Genomic DNA, 20,799 nt, shown 5'->3' on the forward strand with positions numbered 1-20,799 from the left:
CCAGTTCTCCTCTACTCTTGCCCTCTTGCCCTGGAGGCTGTCTCTGCTCCAGTGGCCTGGATGCCCACACTCCTCCTCTCCCCTCCAGAGCCCGTCCTGGCTCCCGCCATTCTCCTCCTGCTGCAGCAGTTGCCACCTTGAATGCTCTAGCCTCTCCTCCACACCTCTCATTTCCCTAACACTCAAGGGCTTCAGAAACGGCATGCTTACCCTCCTCCCTCCACTGTGAATGAGACAGTGACTAACACACAGTCTAACTTCCATGATATTGTTAACACTGAACTAACCGGCTGGGACATTTTGTCAGTAAAATGTGGTGTTTTGAGACACAGATGCCAGTGGCCAGTGAGCCTCAGAGTATTAATATGCTTCATGGGTATAGACTACTAACAGTGGCCAACTGCTTTATAAATACCTGGTCATGAAGAAAAACATGTGAGAGAACTGCCCTCTACCCCTATGCCCGTGATAAGCCCACTCACTTGACTGGAAAATGTGGATTGTGCCTCACTCACTCACAGCTGACTTGTCTTGCAGCTTCAGGGAAGTGGTTTACCCTGTGTGATTCTACTAAGTGGCCATATAGTGGGAGTTCGGGGACACCTCTGTTGAGCAGAGTCACAGAGGAGAAGTTCTAAGGCTTGGCAGAGCTTCTCAGAGGCAAGGCCTGGGTAGGGTGGGTTGGGGGCAGGCATATTAATCTCATGCCATGAAGCCTCCTTGACTTCCACAAATAACCAGTTGGAGACAACTTTATTTCTAATCAGTATCTTAAAAATTATTTTTACATCAAACAATGTAAGGTACAGGATCTACTTAAGTAGCAACCAATACTCTAAAGTTCATACCAACTATTCACCTCACTAGTGACAATATCTGGAGAAGGAAATGGCAACCCACTCCAGTATTCTTGCCTGGAGAATCCCAGGGATCGAGGAGCCTGGTGGGCTGCGGTCTATGGGGTCGCGGAGAGTCGGACACGACTGAAGCGACTTGGCAGTGACAATATCAGAACTATACTTCTTTACCTACCAGAGTGAGGAGACAAGTAAATACTTCAAATTTTTAAGGGTTGTGCCCATAATAACTCCCCCAATTAGAACTAAGGCTGTGAGACTTTCCTGCTGCCTGCTTTCTCATCAAAAAATACAAAGAGGTAGGAAAAAAGCAACTAGCAAGCCTAACATCAGTGGCCTAGTTCAAGACTTCCAAAACTTCAGGGGTCACATTAACTCTCTTCCCCTGAACCCCATGTTCCCACACTACCCAGGCCTGTACCATTTTACCATCATCAGTGGCAACCACTCAGACACAAAGCTGTGATGCAAGAAACATTTTCACACCAGAGGCATTCCTCACTCTCCCACTAGGGCTTGCAGACCACATCCCTGCAGTGCTCACAGTCCTTATCACCCACACCTCTTCTGGTCCCAACAAAGCCCAACTACTCAGAGGACTCCAAAGTGGCCTCATGGTAGGAGGTGAAAGGTGACAAGGTGTCTACTCACAGATGGAGGTACAGGGTTTATCTGGTGGAGTACAAGACTGGGTATGCTCTCCCCTTTGCCCCAAGTTTTAACGGATAAAAGTTAAGCCTAACTTACTAATTCACAGCACGCTTAAGCAGAGCTAGAGTAAAATGCTGAAGTACAGATATAGCTAATTCAGAAACTAAAAGACAAGAAGATATTCTTGACAAATAGATATCTTAAAGAAGATATACTACTTTATAATATAAGCTAATATAATAATATTAGCTTAAAATGATAAACTGCAAAGAACTGACTCATTTGAAAAGACTGTGATGCTGGGAAAGATTGAAGGCAGGAGGAGAAGGGGATAACAGAGGATGAGATGGTTGGATGGCATCACTGACTCAATGGACATGAGTTCGAGTAAACTCTGGGAGTTGGTGATGGACAGGGCCTGGCGTGCTGCAGTCTATGGGGTCGCAAAGAGTCAGACACGACTGAGTAACTGGACTGAATTGAAAATGATAAAATATTTTCCCCCACCTATCAGAAGCAAAGACTTCTGGAAGATACATTGGTAGTGGAAAAATAAATTGGTACAACTTTATTGGACGGCCATTTAGTAAAATATAACAAAAAACCCCCAAAATTTTAAAAGGTGCAATCCCTCTGAGTCACCCATTATACATCTAAGGAATTTACCCTGGGGAAACAGATAATTACACAGAAATATAAGTACTAGCAGGGTCATTTACTGCAGTGAAAGATCAGAAGTAAAAGTTACCTCTGGGAATTCCCTGGAGGCCAGGGGTTAGGATTCTGTACTTCCCTGCAGGGCACATGAGTTCTATCAGGGAACTTAGATCCCACGTGTGCTGCAAGACTGCAAGATGCAGCAAAAAAAAAAAAAAAAAAAACCTGAATGGAACTAGTTAAATAATGATATACCCATAAAATGGAAGATTATGACAAGCTTTGAAAACAATTAAGTAGATCTATACTGACATGCAAAGATTTAAAATTAACAAACAAACCAGGACCTAAAATAACATGACCTCGGGTTGAGTAACTTACCTGCCCCAGAAACAGAGAGAGACTGAGAATATGAATGAGAATCCGAGAGGCTGTCCCACTACATTAACAGTAGTCACTGCATGCAGGAGTGGACTGGGGATGAGCTTTAGTTTTCCTTTTATGCTCTGCTGAACTTCCTTAATTTTTGGAATGAACACATACTAGCACACACATATGTACCCAAACACCCACACTCCCACATTACCTACACAGTGCTTACAAAAAGGCAAAGAGGGAGAGGTTGCAAATTTCAGCCTCATTTCTCCTCATCAAATGATTTCAAATGAACAGAACTTTGGCAGATACTGAAGTAAAGAGAAAGAATCTGATGCTCTAAGGTTTTGACCCAGAAAGCCAACATTTCTTAAGCTAGGCGATCAGAAAGAGAGACCAATTCTGGAACAGAGAAGATGAATTCTGAGTTGAATATGTTAAGTTTGAAGGGATGCCTCAATATGGAATCACAGTATCTTAAATGTTCAAAGAGATATCAGAGGTCATCAAACCCGTGGTTTTTAAATGTTTTGGGGGCACTGATAACATACTTCCTAATCCTGCTGCCATCATTTCTCAAATTAAAGATCTTGTATAGAGACCCAACAGACAAATAAGGATAGGGTGAAACTGAAAAAGTCGATGAAGGTAGAAAGAGCACCGAAACCATGGCTAACTTGCTTTTTCAGAGCACCCTTTGCATGTTTGCAGAACATTTAAGTTTACAAGCAAAACAAAAATATTAATATTACTCAGCCATAAAAAAAAGAATGAAATGATGCCATCTGCAGCAACATGGATGGGCCTACAGATGATCACATTAAGTAAAGTAAGTCAGACAAAGAAAGACAAATACATGATATCACTTCAATGGGGAACAGGAAAAAAATAATATAAATGAACTTATTTACAAAATAGAAATAGACTCACAGACATAGAAGTCAAACTTATGGTTACCGAATGGGAAAGGAGTGGGGAGGGATAAATTAGTAGGAGTTGGGATGAACATACATACACCACTATATATAAAATGAACAACAAGGACCTACTGTATATCACAGGTAGCTATATTTAAGATCTTGTAATAACCTATAAAGGAAAAGAATCTGAAAAAATATATATGAATACACACACACACATATACTAACTGAATCACTTTGCTATACACCTGAAACTAACATAACATTGTAAAGTAACCATACTTCAATTTTTTAATGGTTAAATAAAAACCTTAAAAAAAAGCAAAACAAACATACTTTTCCTGCACCTCATCCCTACCTCCAATTTCTAACTAAAATAAGCACCTTGTTATAATCTACCTCATCAAAAAGCATCTTATCAAGTTTCTTTCGATAAGGATGCAGCTGTCTTTCTGTGGGTCACATGGTCTTTGTCACAACTGTTCAACCCTGCCATTGCAGCAGGAAAGCAGCCATAGTCAATGTATCAACGAATGGGTATGCTGAGTTCCAATAAAACTTTATTTACAAAACCAGTACTCGGCTAACCTGGGACATAGTTTAATGACTCACGCTCTGAAAATATCTGGTGGGTAGAAGGATAGGCCAAAGGATATATGAATCTATAGTTAATTACATTGTTGTCGTCATTCAGTGGCTCAGTTGTGTCCAATTCTTTGCAACTCCATGGACCTCCACATACCAGGCTTCCCTTGTCCTTCACTATGTCCCCAAGTTTGCTCAAACTCATGTCCATTGAGTCGGTGATGCCATCCAACCATCTCATTCTCTGTCACCCCCTTCTGGATACCCATCAAATCCTTTCAATTCTCCCTCAGAAATTTAGTCTCACATCCCTCCTCTCCTCTTTACTCTTAAGACTTCCTTGTCATCAGAGTCCTCATACCAAGTTGATCTTCTGCCATTAAGTCCAGCAGTTCAACACTTCAAATCTCATCCCATCTATGACTGTGAAACATTACTAGTGGAATGTAGTGGGAAAGAGGCTGCTGGTTTCTTATAAAATTAAACCTGCTCTTACTGTACAAGCCAAGAACTATACTCTTGGCCATCTATTCTAGAGGAAAGAAAATTTATGTTCACACAAAATATGTTTATGAAAATATTCACAGTAGCTTTATTTGTGATAGCCCCAGCTGGAAACATTCTACTTAAACATTTACCCTATATACACACTATGGTATATTCATGGAATGAAATACCACTCAGCAATCAAAAGGAATTAGTGATACTAATAACCACTTGCACAGATCTCTTGGGAAATTAAGCTGGGTGGGGAGAAAAAAAGCCAGTCTCAAAAGGTTACATACTATATGATTCTATTTATAAGGCATTCTTGAAGTAACAAAATTACAGGTTCCAAGAACAGATCAGTGATTGCCAGCAGCGGTTATGGATAGGGGAGAGGAGATGGCTATAAAGGAACAGCAAGAGGGGGCCTGTGGTGATGGAGAAGTTCTGTATCTTGGTTGTGGTAGTGGTCAGACATGTGATGAAACTGCAGAGACACATACACTCAAAAACTGTAAAACTGGGAAAAGGTGAATGAAGCCTGCGGACTGTACCGATGTCAATTTCCTTGTCTTGATTTTGTATATAGTTCAGTAAGACGTTACCACTGGGGGAAGCTGAGTATAAGGTACATGGGATCTTTCTGTATACTTTTTTGCAACTTCCTGTGAATTAAAAATTATTTGAAGATTTAAAACAAAGAAGAAAAACAACAATAGATTTCTTTAGCTCCCTCAGTCTATCTTTAGGTTGTACATAAGGCCCTTTTCAATCTACCACATTCTCCTCTAATCACTCCTACAAAATCACCCTAAACTTGTCACTGTTTTCTGGCCATGCCATACTTTAAGATGTTTCACATTTCGTTCCCTTTCACTCTCAACTTGCCAAACACTTTTAAACCAGTTCAAATGTCACTGCACGCTATCTCTGTACCTGTCTCTGACAGAGGTAGTAACTGCTTTATTCTCTGGGTTCCCACAGAATTTCACTCATACCTCCAAGTATCTCTATACTGTATTATATTATTTGACATGTCTATTTCCTCTGTATGTGTGTTAGTCACTCAGTCGTGTCTGACTCTTTGTGAGCCTGTGGACTGTAGCCCGCCAGGCTCCTCTGTCCTTGGAATTCTCCAGGCAAGAAGACTACAGTGGGTGCCATTCCCTTCTCCAGGGGATCTTCCTGACCCAGGGATCAAACCCAGGTCTCCTGCATTGCAGGTAGACTCTTTACCATCTGGGCTACCAGGGAAGCCCTTCTATTAGATTATAAATTCCTTAAGAACAAAGACAAAATTTGATCCATGTGCCCATCTGTCTGCCCTATATGGAAGGGCACTAAAATGTCTATGGATTCAATCAAGTTGGGAATCTTTTGCAAAAGGTGACAATGGAACTGATGACAGTAATTACTTCTATTGTCATCTTTTGAAAGCAAACAACAAAATAAAAACCTGTCCTGCCAATTACTGTATGGAACTCCACAGAAGGTAACATAATCACATGGGAATTGTTATTTATAAAGTCCTCTTTTTAGAAAAAATTTTGAAGTGATCTATTAAGCAGAATTTTCCATTCTTCTGTTCACTACTGGTTTATACAATCAAGTTTATTCTAATTTACATGCAACTAATTGTTATTATTGAGAAATTCCTCAAAAATCCCAAATTTTTTGAGGAGGAGGGGGCTCATATCATTTATTATTTTGTATTATACATTTTTGAGTTTCTTTATACCCACTCTTATGCAAAAGAATAATTTTAAACAAAAGTCCTCTTAATATTTCCAGCCTGTATTTATTGCCTCAAATATCAATTCATTCTCAAAAAGCGATTTATTAGATGACCTCATTTAAAAGAGGAAGTTCTTAAAGTAAATTAAGATAAAAGATGTGAGATGGAATCTAAAAGTAAACTGAGGAACACTGCTGGCACTAAATACTCAAATAAGACCAATTTTATTATCGAATTAATTTCTAAATTAAAAAAATCCTATACATATATGTGTCTCTCTACTAAAGAAAATATCTGAGTATACTAAACTGAAAGATCATGGGCTAAGAAAAGCCTATTAATAACCTTCTGGTGTCAAAGATTACTCTAAACGAGTTTAGTAACCATGAGTCACTGTTAAATGGCTATGCTATGAAAAGACTACTCCCTTCCCCCTCCTTAAATATGCCAGCAAACTTAGTCCTCTCATGAAATGAGTGAATATAGCTATTCAATCCTGTGAACACATGCATTCACAGTGAAGAAGGAAACCAAGTATAAGCTGAGCAAGGCAGCTATACCTTCTTTATATAGCATGCAGTGGCAAAGAGTGTGTAAACAGTCATTATGTATACCAGATCTCTGTGGCTATGAGCAAAGAGAGAACAAATTCCATTCCACCCAACTCCCATGCTCCAGTTACCTAAAAATAAAGATGGCAAGATAAACCACTTTTTTCTAAAGGTATAAGGAAAGTAGTTTTCAAATTCTCTTTAAAAGGTATGACCCAGTTCCTAAGGGAGTAATCTACTTCTATTACAGACAATTCTTAATATGGCAACTGTGTACCATACAGAATAAAGAAAAATATCAACATACTATAAAAAAAGAAACATTCAAATGTTATATTTATCATTTTGTTTATAAGATCACAAGAAATCAATGAGAAAATGCCCATGGATATCAAGAACAAAGGAGATAAAGACAAAATTTTACCACAGGTTTAGCAGAGCTAGGAGTGAATACCACCTCTGACTCTACTATAATGAATGTCCTTGGAAACAAGCTTTCTTCACGTGGATCATGAGAATAATAACTATTTTACCTCTAAATAATATGGGGGCCTATTTTCTACAAAGGCACCTTGCAAAGTAATGGTGTTGTATCAATGTAAGGATGTGCCAATCATACAAAGCTTGAATTCCTTCTACAAGACCTAAATGATCACCTAACCCACACCAACACAAACCCTGAGACAAGAAACCTGCTATCTCCTCTGGAAGCTAACTTCCACTTATTTTCCCGAATATCGAGATGAAACTGGACTCCCTGTTTTATCTCCACTCACAGGTCTTAAGTCTATCTTCTGTCAGTCTAGAAGCTTCTCTAACATAAAATGATCCCCTAAAAACATTTTACTAAGAGCACTAGGACTCAAATTTGATTCTCTCTCTACATCTCCAGTTCCTTCAACTGTTTCTCATGGCAGGACTCTGAATTTTGGTGCTAACCTGGTCACTCCCCTCTCAACACTCGAGCTTCTCCACAAACTCTGTATGGACTTGTCTACACAGAGCAGAAGATGGTCACTCTGAGGCAGCTGTTTCTCTACTATTGCAACCTAGGCTTTCAATAGTCTCTCTGTATGCTTTATTACATGGTCTATTCCTTCTTAGGGTAAACATCTATGGTTCTAAGTTACCTATACCTTAGTTGCTACATGGAGAGTCCTTTTCCCTTCTAATTGAGTTACAGTTAACATAAAACACACATATTTAAAGTGTCCATATTTATACAGTCCATGGAATTCTCTAGGCCAGAATACTGGAGTGGGTAGCCTTTCCCTTCTCCAGGGGATCTTCTCAACCCAGGGACTGAACCCAGGTCTCCTGCATTGCAGGCAGAATCTTTGCCAGCTGAGCCACAAGGGAAGCCCTATTTAAAGTGTACAAGCTGATAACTCTGGACTTAGGTCCACAGCTCTAAGACAAGTGAACATATCCATGACTACCATGACCCTGCTATAATCCCCTCATTCCACCAACCCCACTCTAACCTGCCCACCACTTATCTACCTTCTGTCACTGCGGCTATTCACAGTTCTGTAATATAAACAAAATCATACATTACGTATTCTTTATAGCCTGGCTTCCTTCACTTAACACATTATTTTGAGATTCACTCATGCTGCTGTATATAGCAAGAGTTTGTTCCTTTTTATTGCTGACTAGTATTCCATTCTATGGATGTGTCATACTGGTTTATTCACATACTTGGGCTACTTCCTGTTTTGGACTCTTCCAAATACAGTTGCAATGAACATTTATGTTGAGTCTTTGTATGGACATATGCTTCTCGCTCTCTTGGGTAAATACTTGGGAGTGAAATGGCTAGATGTAAGTTCAGCTTTTCCAGAATCCGACGAACTGTTTTCCAAAGTAGCTATATTATCTTACATTCCTACTAGCAGTTTTAACTGCTCACCATAACCACTAACATTTGATATAGCTGGTATTTTCAATACTTGCCATCGTGATAGGTGTGTAGTGGTTATCTCATCATAGCTTTACTTTGCAATTTCCTATGATGAACATCTTTGCAAGTGTTTATCTGAAATCTGTATTTTACCTTTTATTTTTATTTTTAAATTTAAATTTATTTATTTTAATTGGAGGCTAATTACTTCACAATATTGTATTGGTATCTGAAATATATAATATCATCTTTGGTGAAGTGTATATGGAATCCATTTTTTTAAATTGTTTTCTTATAAAGTTTTAAGAGTTCTTTAAGTATTCTTGATGCAATCTTTCATCAAATATATGCTTTGCAAAGATTTTCTCAGTCTGTGGTTTGTCTTTTCATTCTTTTAACAGTGTCTTTAGAAGACTTGAAGGTTCTAGTGCTGATGAATTCCAATTTATTATTTTTTTGTTTTATAGAGTATGCTTCTGGTATCACATCTAAGAATTCTTTGCCTATCCCAAGGTTATGAAGATTTTTCTCCTGTTTCCCAGGTGCTTTAAAATTTTAGGTTTTACATTCAGTTGTGTGATCCGTTTTGAATTAATTTTTGTATATGACATGAGGCATGCGTCCAACATATTTTTTGTACATGTGGCTATTAGGTTGTTTCAGCACCAGTTATTAAAACTACTATCCTTGCTCCACTGAACTGCATTTTCATCTTTGGCAAAAAATTTCCATACACATGTAGATTTTATTTCTGGATTCTCTCTTCTGTCCCACTGATCTATTGGTGTGCCTAACAGACTTTTATCAATCACTGAGATTGGGGAATCAAAATCTCAATTTTAATTGTGGATTTAATTGTTTCACTTCATAGTTTTATCGGTTTTTGCTTTGTTTTAAAGCTGTTATTAGGTGCATAAACATTTAAGGTTGTCATGTCCCTTGGATTAACTGATCCCTATTTTATCATGAAATAACTATCCCTGATACTATTTTCTCTGAAAACTATTTTTGTCTGATATTAATAAAGCTATTTCAGTTTTCTTTTGACAAGTGTTAACATGGTATATCTTTCTCCATCTTTTTACTTGTCTTCAAAGTGCATTTCTCGTAGGCACATACACTTAGGACTTTTCTTCTTTTTAACCATTTTTAAAAACTGAAGTAAGTTAATTTGTAATAGTATGCTAGTTTCAGGTGTACAGCAAAGTGATTTCAATTATATAGGAAAATGATTTCAGTTACATATGTAACATTCTTTTTTTGGTTATTATAAGACACTGAATATAGCTTCCTGTGCTGTACAGCACGTCTTTGTTGTTGATCTATTTTATATATGGTAATGTGTATGTTAATCCCAAACTCCAAATTTATCCTTGCTATACTTTCTGGAGATCACAAGTTTGTTTTCTATGTTTGTGAGTCTACTCCTATTTCGTAAATTAGTTCATTTATATCATTTTTTAAAAATTCCACATAGAAGTGATGTCATATGGTATTTGTCTTTCTCTTTCTGACATACTTCCCTTAATATGATAATCTCTAAATTTATTCAGTTAGGACTTTCATATCCAACCTGACAAGCACTGCCTTTTAACTGGAGTATTCAGACATTTATATTAAATGTTGAGTACTGATACAGTACATTTGAGTCTAATCTCTTGGTATCTGTTTTCCATTTGTTCTACCCATTCTATAATGTTGTTCTTTCCTCTTTTTCTGCCTTCTTTTGGTTTAATCAAATACTTTTAGTGATTATATTTTATTTTCTCCTTTGGTATCCCATCTGCTTTTTCAGACCCTTATACAGAGTGATACTTGTATCTGTGCTGCACTTTATCAGTTACAATCATATCCTTCCTCCTGCCCTCCTTCTCCCAGCTAATTAACCCTTCTGTGGTGCCTGATTTAGTCACCTACAGAGTCTTCTATTCTTCTCCAATTTCTGTCATTCACAAGCTCTGTTGATTAAGCCCTTCCTCAGTGATAATAAATGTTATCAAAAGTTTAGAGTTGGGGACAGTATCCTGCAACAGGTCACCAAAAACCTGCTGAGGTGCTTGCTGCTAAGTCGCTTCAGTCATGTCCGACTCTGTGCGACCCCATAGACGGCAGCCCACCAGGCTCCCCCGTCCCTGGGATTCTCCAAGCAAGAACACTGGATTGGGTTGCCATTTCCTTCTCCAATGCATGAAAGTGAAAAGTGAAAATGAAGTCGCTCAGTAGTGTCCGACTCTTAGAGACCCCATGGACTGTAGCCCACCAGGCCTAGGTGCTTGGTTATCCATTAATTAGATCCACTGGGTATAATTATTCATCCAATCATGAAAAGTGTCCACTGAGCATCCTGAACTACACAGGAAGATAATAAACACAAAACAATATGGAAGATACTAGGATTAACAAGGGTAGACCTCTTGGGAAGGGTCATTTATCTATTTGTGTGGGTGGCAGTACTGTAAGGAATGTGATACTTGGCCACCATCATAAAATTCAGAGGATACCTGGTTGGGATACTCTCTTATTGGTCATAAACTCAACATACAAATTATTACAACATCCTCATTAATACATGTTTTATCCTATTCAGTAGACACTAAGAGTTTAGAAGAGGTACAAGCTGACAGTGTCTCATGTTAACTCTGAATTTCATTTTCAATAAATAAAAAATAATTATGGTTCTGTCTTTGGAAGGCTTATGTTCTAACAGAGGGAAGAACTAATTTAAAAAAATCACTAAGTATATTAAAGATGTTAAGTGATACACAGAAAACAGCAAGATCGGGTAAACAGGAATGCCGGGGACTAGGTGGCACTTTTAAATAGAGGGTTGGGTGAAAGCAATATTTGAGCAAAGACTTGAAGGCAACAATGGGGCAAACCAAGCAGAGAGTTGGGGGAAGAACATTCCAGGCAAAGGCAACAGCCCAGTGCAAAAGCCTCGAGGCAGGGGTGGACCGGAATGCATGAGGAAGAGCAAGCCAACACGGCCGGAGTACTAGGCGAAGGGACAGGCCTGACTGACCAGGGCAAGGATGGGCATTTATTTTTAGGTAAAAACACCAAACAGAAAATATTTTAAGCTTTACAGGCCACACAGAGTCTCTGTTGCATAGTTTTCTTTGCTTTTAAAACCAATCCTTTAGAAACGTAAAAATCATTCTTATCTCATGAGCCTTACAAAAACGGGCCTAGGCAGGATTTGACCTGCAGAACTTAGTTCAGCTCCTGTAAGGATTTTGACTTTTACTCTAAGGGAAATATTATTTGACGCATGTTTTGAAAGAATCATTATGGTTGTGGGGGACCAGTTAGAAGAACACTGCAGCAATGCAGAGCAAACATAACAATAGCTTAGGCCAGAGTGGGAACCAGGAAAATGGGGTGAAGGGGTCATTAGATTCTGGCTTTTTAACACTCTCCACCCCAATAAAGTGGATGAATTTGCTCATGAATTGGATTTGGGAAGTATGAAAGGAGTCATGGATGACTCAAGTCTTTTGGCCTGAACAACTAGAAGGATGGTGTCTCACTAATCATGATCGAGAAGACTGAGAGTGGATGTATGAAACGTGTGCTTTTCTTCAAAACAAAGGAGAATTCATATTCCTTAAATTCCAGCACTTTACAGCTCTTTATTCTTCCAGAACTTCATAATCATTTTTTGTCAAGATACAAAAAGATCCTGCTGTGATGTGAATGGAATAGCTTTAAGCTTAAGAACTGATTTGATAAGATTATCTTAACTATATTGTCCAATGACATGGACAGGTTCTGCACACCTCCTGATAAAAGTATTCCCAGATCCCTATTTATTTGTTGTTACTACAAATAAAATACTTCTTAAAAAATTATAATTTCTAGATCATTTTGATTGATATTTAGGGAAGCTATGGATTTTGTATTTAGCTGCCCTAGTGAACTCTCATATTTACGTTGATTCCTCTGTGTTTTGTAAAGATACACAAATATGTCAACACTGTAATTTCCCTTCTTTATTTGAAATAGATGTATTTTTAATTTCTACACCATTTCTTTATGCATTGCCTAGAATTTCCAGAACAATGCTAGATAACAAATCATACAAAGCATCCTAACCTTCAAGTTTTCAGTTTTAAAAATGATATCAAAGTCATTTTTCATGTTGTTTAATTTAGTGGTAATATTTTATCTTTCCATTGTTTTCAGGTTTCACTTCCTTTTACCATTTGTATCAGCGATGTCTCCTGAATCTTGACAAGAAAGCGAAACCACAAAGTTCAGGGTCTTCCTCTCTATTAATAATCTATTCCAGAATAAGTAATTTGTATCAAGTGGTCTTCAGAGTTGTCCCCTTTCTTTGAAACAAAACTTATTTTTCAAAAGTTCAACTAATTCTCTTTGCTTTGTTTATCCTAATAGCAGGAGGTCTATTCTTGCTTAGGTTTAGAGCAGGAATTCTCAACCTCTGTGTTACTGAAAAAGGTTCCCTGACACCCTTTCAAGGGGTCAATGAGGTCAAAACTGTTTTCATATCAATGTAAATACATAATTTGCCTTTTTCCACTGCTGCCATTTTCACTGATGGTGCTGACCTCTTGTCTGAGTTACAACAGCTATCATTGTAGTTTTTTCATCCTCACGTACTCAGTTTAAAAAACTGTTTCACTTAAGAGTAGTATGAGGAAGCAGAAAAATAATTCATTAAATTTTGACCTCTGAGTATACGCAAGCAGGAACATTTGATGTGATTGGCTTAAAGCTCAACATTCAGAAAACTAAGATCATGGCATCCAGTCCTATCACTTCATGGCAAATAGATGGGGAAACATGGAAAAGTGGGTGACTTTATTTTTGGGGGCTCTAAAATCACTGCACATGGTGATTGCAGCCATCAAATTAAAAGATGCTTACTCCTTGGAAGGAAAGTTATGACCAACCTAGACAGCATATTAAAAAGCAGAGGCATTACTTTCCCAACAAAGGTCCTTCTAGTCAAAGCTATGGTTTTTCCAATAGTCATGTATGGATGTGAGAGTTGGACTGTGAAGAAAGCTGAGTGCCGAAGAACTGATGCTTTTGAACTGTGGTGTTGGAGAAGACTCTTGAGAGGCCCTTGGACTGCAAGATCTAACCAGTCCATCCTAAAGGAGATCAGTCCTGGATGTTAACTGGAAGGACTGATGTTGAAGCTGAAACTCCAATACTTTGGCCACCTGATGCAAAGAGCTGACTCATTTGAAAAGACCCTGATGCTGGGAAAGATTGAGGGCAGGAGGAGAAGGGGATGACAGAGGATGCGATGGTTGGATGGCATCACCAACTCAATGGACCTGAGTTTGGGTAGGCTCCAGGAGTTGGTGAGGGACAGGGAGGCCTGGTATGCCACAGTTCATGCAGTCACAAGGAGTTGGACATGACTGAGAGGCTGGACTGAACTGAACTGAATGGGAAGTACACACAAAGCACCTTCTGCCCCTTCCAGAAGTATGGCTGCTTGTCTTGAAGAAAGTATTTGTATGATAATGCTTGGGCTATGAGCTAAACAGTTTTCTTCATGCAGTATCGCTTTTCCTTGAAAGAAAAACTGACAAATTATTCAGGCTTGTGTCCTTGGCAGATATTTTTTCAAAATAAACAAAGTGAACCTGTCACCTTAAGAAAAACAACCAACAAATAGTATTTGTTGCCAAACTTGAATTTTGAAACTTGAATACAACACGAGGAAGTTTGACCACTTTCCAAAAGTTTTACTTTTCTGAGATCACAGTAGTGTAATTTTAAAGTGTGAATTTTTGATACTGAATAATGTGTCAACATTTGGAAGATATAAGTCAATGATCCAATGCTTTCTAAATGACCAATGCCTGTAACAAAGTTGTGTATGGATAAAGGACCTCTTCAAAGTAGGGAGTATGAGAAGTTCATTTATACATTTTGAGTCTATTACAACCAAGAAACTATCAACTGGTGAATATTGGTGTGGTATCAGAAACTTCAAAAATCTGAAGGGCTATTAAAATACTCCTCTTTCCCAATTATGCATCTGTATGAGGCCAGATTTTCTTTATATATTTCAACCAAAATAACATAAGAGCCATTTTTAAAAGAAGTTCACTTCATCATATTATTAACAGTTACCTACATATCTTACTAAGGTATACAAGAAATTGTCTACAGACTTTCTATGGAAGATCTAAAGAAAAGCTGAATTATACCAAACTTCACTAACTGTACACTGCTTCCAATGACAGGAAGTTATATAACTAAATAGCCTATAATTACAAATCTTAATCCCATGACTGTGATATTCTTTTCTTTATAAGAATACAGGTAAACCACAGAATCTCAAACTTAAAAAGATGGTAGAAATGATGCAATTTAACTGTCAACTCAAAACAGAAAACAACTTCCTAAAATAAAAGATACGATGGAAAATGTTCCACTCAAGCACTCATCCAATGAATCATCAGGTGTTCAGCCCATGGGGAGACAGGTACCACGGAGGGCAAAGGTGGGCCAGAAATGACACATGGGTCAAAGAGCTCAAAGTCTAGAAAGTAAGACAAAAATATGATGCAAATAAAACCATGTTGAAGATAGCAGCAGTCCGGCTATTTCCAAAGGAGGTGGCCAAATGGTGGCTATTTGTTTTAGTGGGTAAGGATAAGGTCAGGAGAGGGAGTATTCTGGAAAGCCATTTGGGAAAATCAGATGAAGAGGTTGGTTCTGAAAAACAAATGAGGGCTAAGGGAAACTGGTGTGGAGGCAGTGAAACAAGACAAAGAGTACAGCTGGCTGACTGCTATTAACTGCTTTCCATAAACAGAGAGAAGCTGAGATTGGTTGAGCACACAGAATAAGGAAGAAACGGGTTAAAATTCACCGAGAGCCGTACAGGCCAGGTCACAAAGGGTCTCATGTACCATGCGAGAAGGCTGAACTGAAGGGTTAAAGGAGGGGAGATATTTCAGAAAGAGCCCTAAGGAGACTACTGCTACGGTCCACAAGGTCGTGAGAATTTTTGTCAAGTAGGAATGGAAGTCGGGATCAATTCCTAAACCTCTCAGGAAGCAGTAGAGGTTCATGCTATTTCTTGAAAGTTGATGCTTCTTGGTGGGGAGGGGGTGGTGGACAAACTGGGATGAAAGTCACGTTTTAGACTGTGATGACTGGGTAGAAGATACTTGTCAGGGATACAGGAAACACAAAATCAGGAGAGGTTTCTCCCATGGCAGACTACCAGTGGAAACACTGATTTTAGAAATCAGATAAACCACATCAACAACAAAAACCCCAAAAGTTAAAATAAAATTGGAAACCTCAAATGAAAAACTTGAGAAAAAAGTTAGATATGTGTTAGATGGCAGAAAAGGTGAAAACATGTGGAATTTAAATAGCACCAGCAAGCGCTACTTAGTCGGACTATATTTTAAAAACCTTAAATAAACACAAACTGAATTTACTGCTTTTTAGAAATCACCTCATAATTTGTCTTACATGTGCTCCTAATCCAAAGATTAAAAATATAAAATAAAGCCAAATACATACCTTTTCTGCCTTTTTGTCAGAAATGTCTTGCTTCTCCAGCACAGCCATGCTCTCCTTCAGGTTCTTCACGATGTCTGCAGGGGACTTGTGAGACTTCCCGAATGGGAACGGCATGGCGGCAGCGACAGGCGCCTCACTGCGCTCCGCCTGCTCCACCTGTGGACACAGCACAAGGTACCAGTGAGGAAAAGGGACGCAGACAGAAGACATGCTTTCTAAACCCTCATCGGAGAAGACAGCCAGGCTTGAGCAAGTTACTTCACATCAGTTTCAAAATCAGTCCTAGGAAATCCACAAATACATGAGAAATGACTGTAGAATTATAGAGCACTTTGTACTTTTCAAAACACCTTTTTAATCCCCTGCTCTCCTAACCCCCATGTGAAGAGGAACATGATGGTGCCGATGCTGGTGGCCTGCTAGTGCTGCCAGGGCCCCTCCTAAGCAACGGAATCCGTCATCTATGGGATCTTTTCAAACAATTCTCCAAGGACATTATATTACTTCCATTTACAGGTAAAGCTGAACGACTTAAAGAAACTGGTTCAAGGTACTAAAGGGTAAAACCAGCTCAGGCTCAGGTTGATCCAAAGTGTCCTTAATCACCACACTATACCTCCAGTTAATAGACACCTCTATCTTACAGTTGAGGAAACTGAGGTAAAAAGTTAGTAAGGGGCTTAGCCAAAAAACAATGGCAACAGGCCCACTCTCTAGGTCTCACCAGATGCGCTTTTTCCAGATTCATGCTGCTTGTTGCTAAGCGTCCCGCAGGCACACCCATCCTCCTCCTCCTCAGTGAGGCCCAAGGGCTCAGGGCTGGAGGAACCTTGGAGAGAGCCTTGGGCACATCTCCCCATCAGATCTGCAAATTCTTTAAGTGATGGTTTCAAGGTGTACTTTTTCTGCCTGGATATGGCTATTCTCTATGAAGGAACTCACTTGATAAATTCTGGGGACAATGAACTTCTGGAAGTTCTTAATTTTTTGTGGGAAGCAAAAGACAACGTTTCAATTACATCAGGCAAAAGGGGGCTATCAACTATTCAAAGAAGTCACCATGAATAAACACAGTTAACAAGATAAACGATGGAAGGAACGAGAACAGGTCAGAAGTTACAATTTCTCTCACTAAATAAACTAAAAGAAGTTACACCCACCCTCGCTAAACAACCTCATATAAGATACCAAAAGATTAACACTTTTGAGAAGAACCTTAAAGATCACTTAGTTCAGTGACTTTCAACCCGGGAGTTCCAAACTCCTATAGTTAACTGCCCCTGGCACCCACTGCCCAGGTGGAGGTAGGTCTCAGACACCCCAACCCTACTTTGTATTTTTTCTGATCAACATAAAATCTCTCTGCACAGCATCATAACACTTCCTTTGACCTTCACCTAAGACTTCACTGAAGAAAGTGTTGGAATGTTTCTTCTCTAAAGTTTGAGATACAGAGAGTTGCATGTCTGTTTACAAATAAACATTTAGGGGGAAAGAACATGTAAATGACTTCTAACAAGAAGCCGACAAACCATGAACAAGTATGTTACTTCTTGACATGGTTTGATATGATCTGTTTTGATCAATCTCTATACCCGAATCAGTCACCTACACAGTTCACCTCTGTCAGCTTGTAAATCTTCTTTTGATCACATTAAAACCACATCTTCTTTAATCAAAGAGAAATGCCCTCAAACACAGGTTCTCAAAATTCAAAGATGCATAAATTTACTTCTAAATATCTTTTCTACAATAAGAAGTTTGGATCAACTACAGGTGAGTTACCCCAGGTGGTGGTTACATTTTCTCTTTGATTACCTGGCAAGATGGGACCCAAATTCTGGATCATTCCTTTCCATTACTTTTTTCTTTTATTTATTTTTAAGAAGGGTAGAGGGCAATGCAGACTGCTTCTCTGTAAACAGTGAATTCACACTCACAATAAATCCTATGAATATATAATCTTCCTATTTGTATTCCACAAATAATAGCAGCGATAAAACAAGTCTATGCTGGGTAAAGCCTGGGAATGTTTAATGGCTATTTTGCAGGAAATATTAGGGTGCTATGCAACAGAGATTATTTTCAGCTCTGGCTCAGTGGTGGAAGAAGTGACTTTCCAGCTACTACACGTGAAATACTGGTCACAGAAGAAAAAACACAGCTGCCGAAGAGAATACATATACAAATTGCTTTTGTGAGGGCAAGGGGAAGCATGCCACAATCATTTCTCTTAATTAATACACCAGGCAGACAAGATTCTGCTGAACATATAAACTAATAAACCATACTTAGAGGAATACAGTCAGTAACACATGGCGGACATTCCTCAGCAAGCTCTAATCCAGTCCCAGTGCTGAAGGTCTTCAGGACATGCTTGTGTTTTCTCTCTGCCCTCCCTCCCCATCTCTCATACACACACTTTAAATATTCTTTTGATTTATTATTTTAAAAATACAGTTAAGTATAATTATTAAGTAAAAGAATAAATAAGAACTATTTAAATAACATTACAAAATGTATAAATAAAAACTTTATCACACAGTTCTTATTTTAAAGCCTAAGTGCAATAATAAAAATCCTTTTATTTCTTTCATTTACACCCTCAAATTCACCAATTCTTATTTAATACAACCAAGATTTGGGGGATCAAAAACAAGGAAATAGTATCCCTTAAAACTTCTGCATTAGAACTTCTTATGGCTAAATTTGCTTTGTATTAAGCTTAATTATCCTTATACTACTGTATGTCACTTGTGATACAACTTTTTAAACAATTAATTGAAAATGTAGAGAAGTTTAAAATTTGTGAATGGCTTCTAAGTCATGACTGAGCAGGCAGACAATACATGTGCCTAGAACATTGCTAAAAGGCTAAGAGAAATACTTCGAGAAATAAAAAGTCTTATAAACACGTTAGCTTAACGTGTTTAGAATTACTGAGTACATATTTTTTGTTACTGACTTTACGATGAGTTAAGAAAATAAAAGCAGCTATTGAGGCAATGTTGTAAGTAACATGGTGAAATTATGGATTTGTCATGGAAGTATTAGTACGTTCATTAAAGATGTGGAGAAAGATTCCAAAACAATTGATCAAAAGAGGCTGTACCTCTAGAGAGCAGGAAAAGTGTGGAGGATTGTTATTTTTCTTACAAACTCTTTCTATAACTATTTGCCTCCTTCAATTTGACATGTATAATTCTGGTAAACACAAAACTGAATTTAAAGAAATCAATGGATATATAAAACTATCCTTAATACATAAAAAGTACTATTAATAAAATATTTCCATGGAAGGCTGAATGACAGAAAAGTAAGGCTGCCAATTTACTAACCTTACTAATCCACCAAGTCAGACAGAACCAACAGAACCAGCAGACTTTGACCATGATCTGTATGTAAGAAAACTAAAGTTTCTAAAATATGTAATAGTACACACACGTGCGTGCACACACACACACACACACACAGCTAAAAGAAATACGACTAAACTAGATTTCATAAATCACTTAAATTCATTTTAGCAACAAAGAATTATCTGAAATCTACCTGAAGATTTGGAACCAAATACAAACTGAGTTTGAGTCGAGCGTGAGGCTTTAGTTTGCTTGTGCATCTGTGGTGTATGTGTATGCGCTGTTAGCTCAGTCGTGTCTGACTCTGCAACCCCGTGGACTTTAGCCCTCCAAGCTCCTCTGTCTGTGGGGTTCTCAAAGCAGAAATACTGGAGTGGGTTGCCAGTTCCTTCTCCAGGGGATCTTTCCAACCCAGGGATCAAACCCAGGTCCCCCACACTGCAGGCAGCTTCTTTACCATCTAAGCCACCAGGGAAGCCTAGTCCTTACAAGCAACAGAGGTTAATCCCTTCACAGAACAACTCATGACCTTCCAACAATGCCCAAATGATAGCAAATGCAGCACTGACAATCAACTCTCCAGCCCACTCTGCTTCCTCCCAGGAATGGAGACGGTGCTTTCAAAGGGGCCTGGTCCACCATCAAGCTGAACTATTCACAGGCTTCTGTGTCCGTGAAGGATGTGAAACACCCAGGCACACGTCTCCAAGAGTATGGAGATGCCCAAGCTGAAGTATTGCAGTAGCAATGGTTAAAGGGCTTTCCTTTGTGGCTCAGCCGGTAAAGAATATGCCCGCAATGCAGGAGACCCGGATTTGATCCCTGGGTTGGAAAGATCCCCTGGAGAAGAGGACAACTACCCACTCCAGTATTCTGGCCTGGAGAATTCCTGGAGAGTATAGTCTATAGGGTCACAGAGTCAGACACAACTGAACGACTTACTTCACTTCACTTCTAGATGGTTATAAGACATCCCTCACCTGCCTTGCTCTCACTTCCCCCTTTCTTCCTTTACCATAAGGATTTGAGAGAATTCTAGGGAACAATAACAGCAAGAGTTCCCTGAGTAAGGCCCTTCAATAACTTTTCATTGCCTTTTTGGTAAAATCCAAACTGTCTACCATGGCTTTACCCATCTCCAGTTCACACAGCCCTCTAGCCTCTAATTACGGGAGTCCAGCCACACTGAGGTC

At 38.8% G+C, this 20,799-nt stretch overlaps 1 protein-coding gene across 1 annotated transcript in view; it reads right to left on the minus strand.

Moving 5' to 3' along the window:
* The window catches only part of CAB39 (calcium binding protein 39), a 102,320-nt gene that overhangs the window by 40,510 nt on the left and 41,011 nt on the right, over positions 1-20,799 (minus strand). Inside the window, exon 2 of the mRNA XM_086335867.1 lies at positions 16,248-16,403. Coding sequence (XP_086191993.1) covers positions 16,248-16,361 — 114 coding nt within the window. The 5' untranslated portion in view covers positions 16,362-16,403. The remainder of the gene's footprint in view (positions 1-16,247; positions 16,404-20,799) is intronic.

Source organism: Bos grunniens, chromosome 2 (genome assembly GCF_055505025.1).
Source record: "Bos grunniens cultivar Pamir isolate PY7600 chromosome 2, Bosgru_T2T1.0, whole genome shotgun sequence".
Taxonomy (NCBI): domain Eukaryota; kingdom Metazoa; phylum Chordata; class Mammalia; order Artiodactyla; family Bovidae; genus Bos; species Bos grunniens.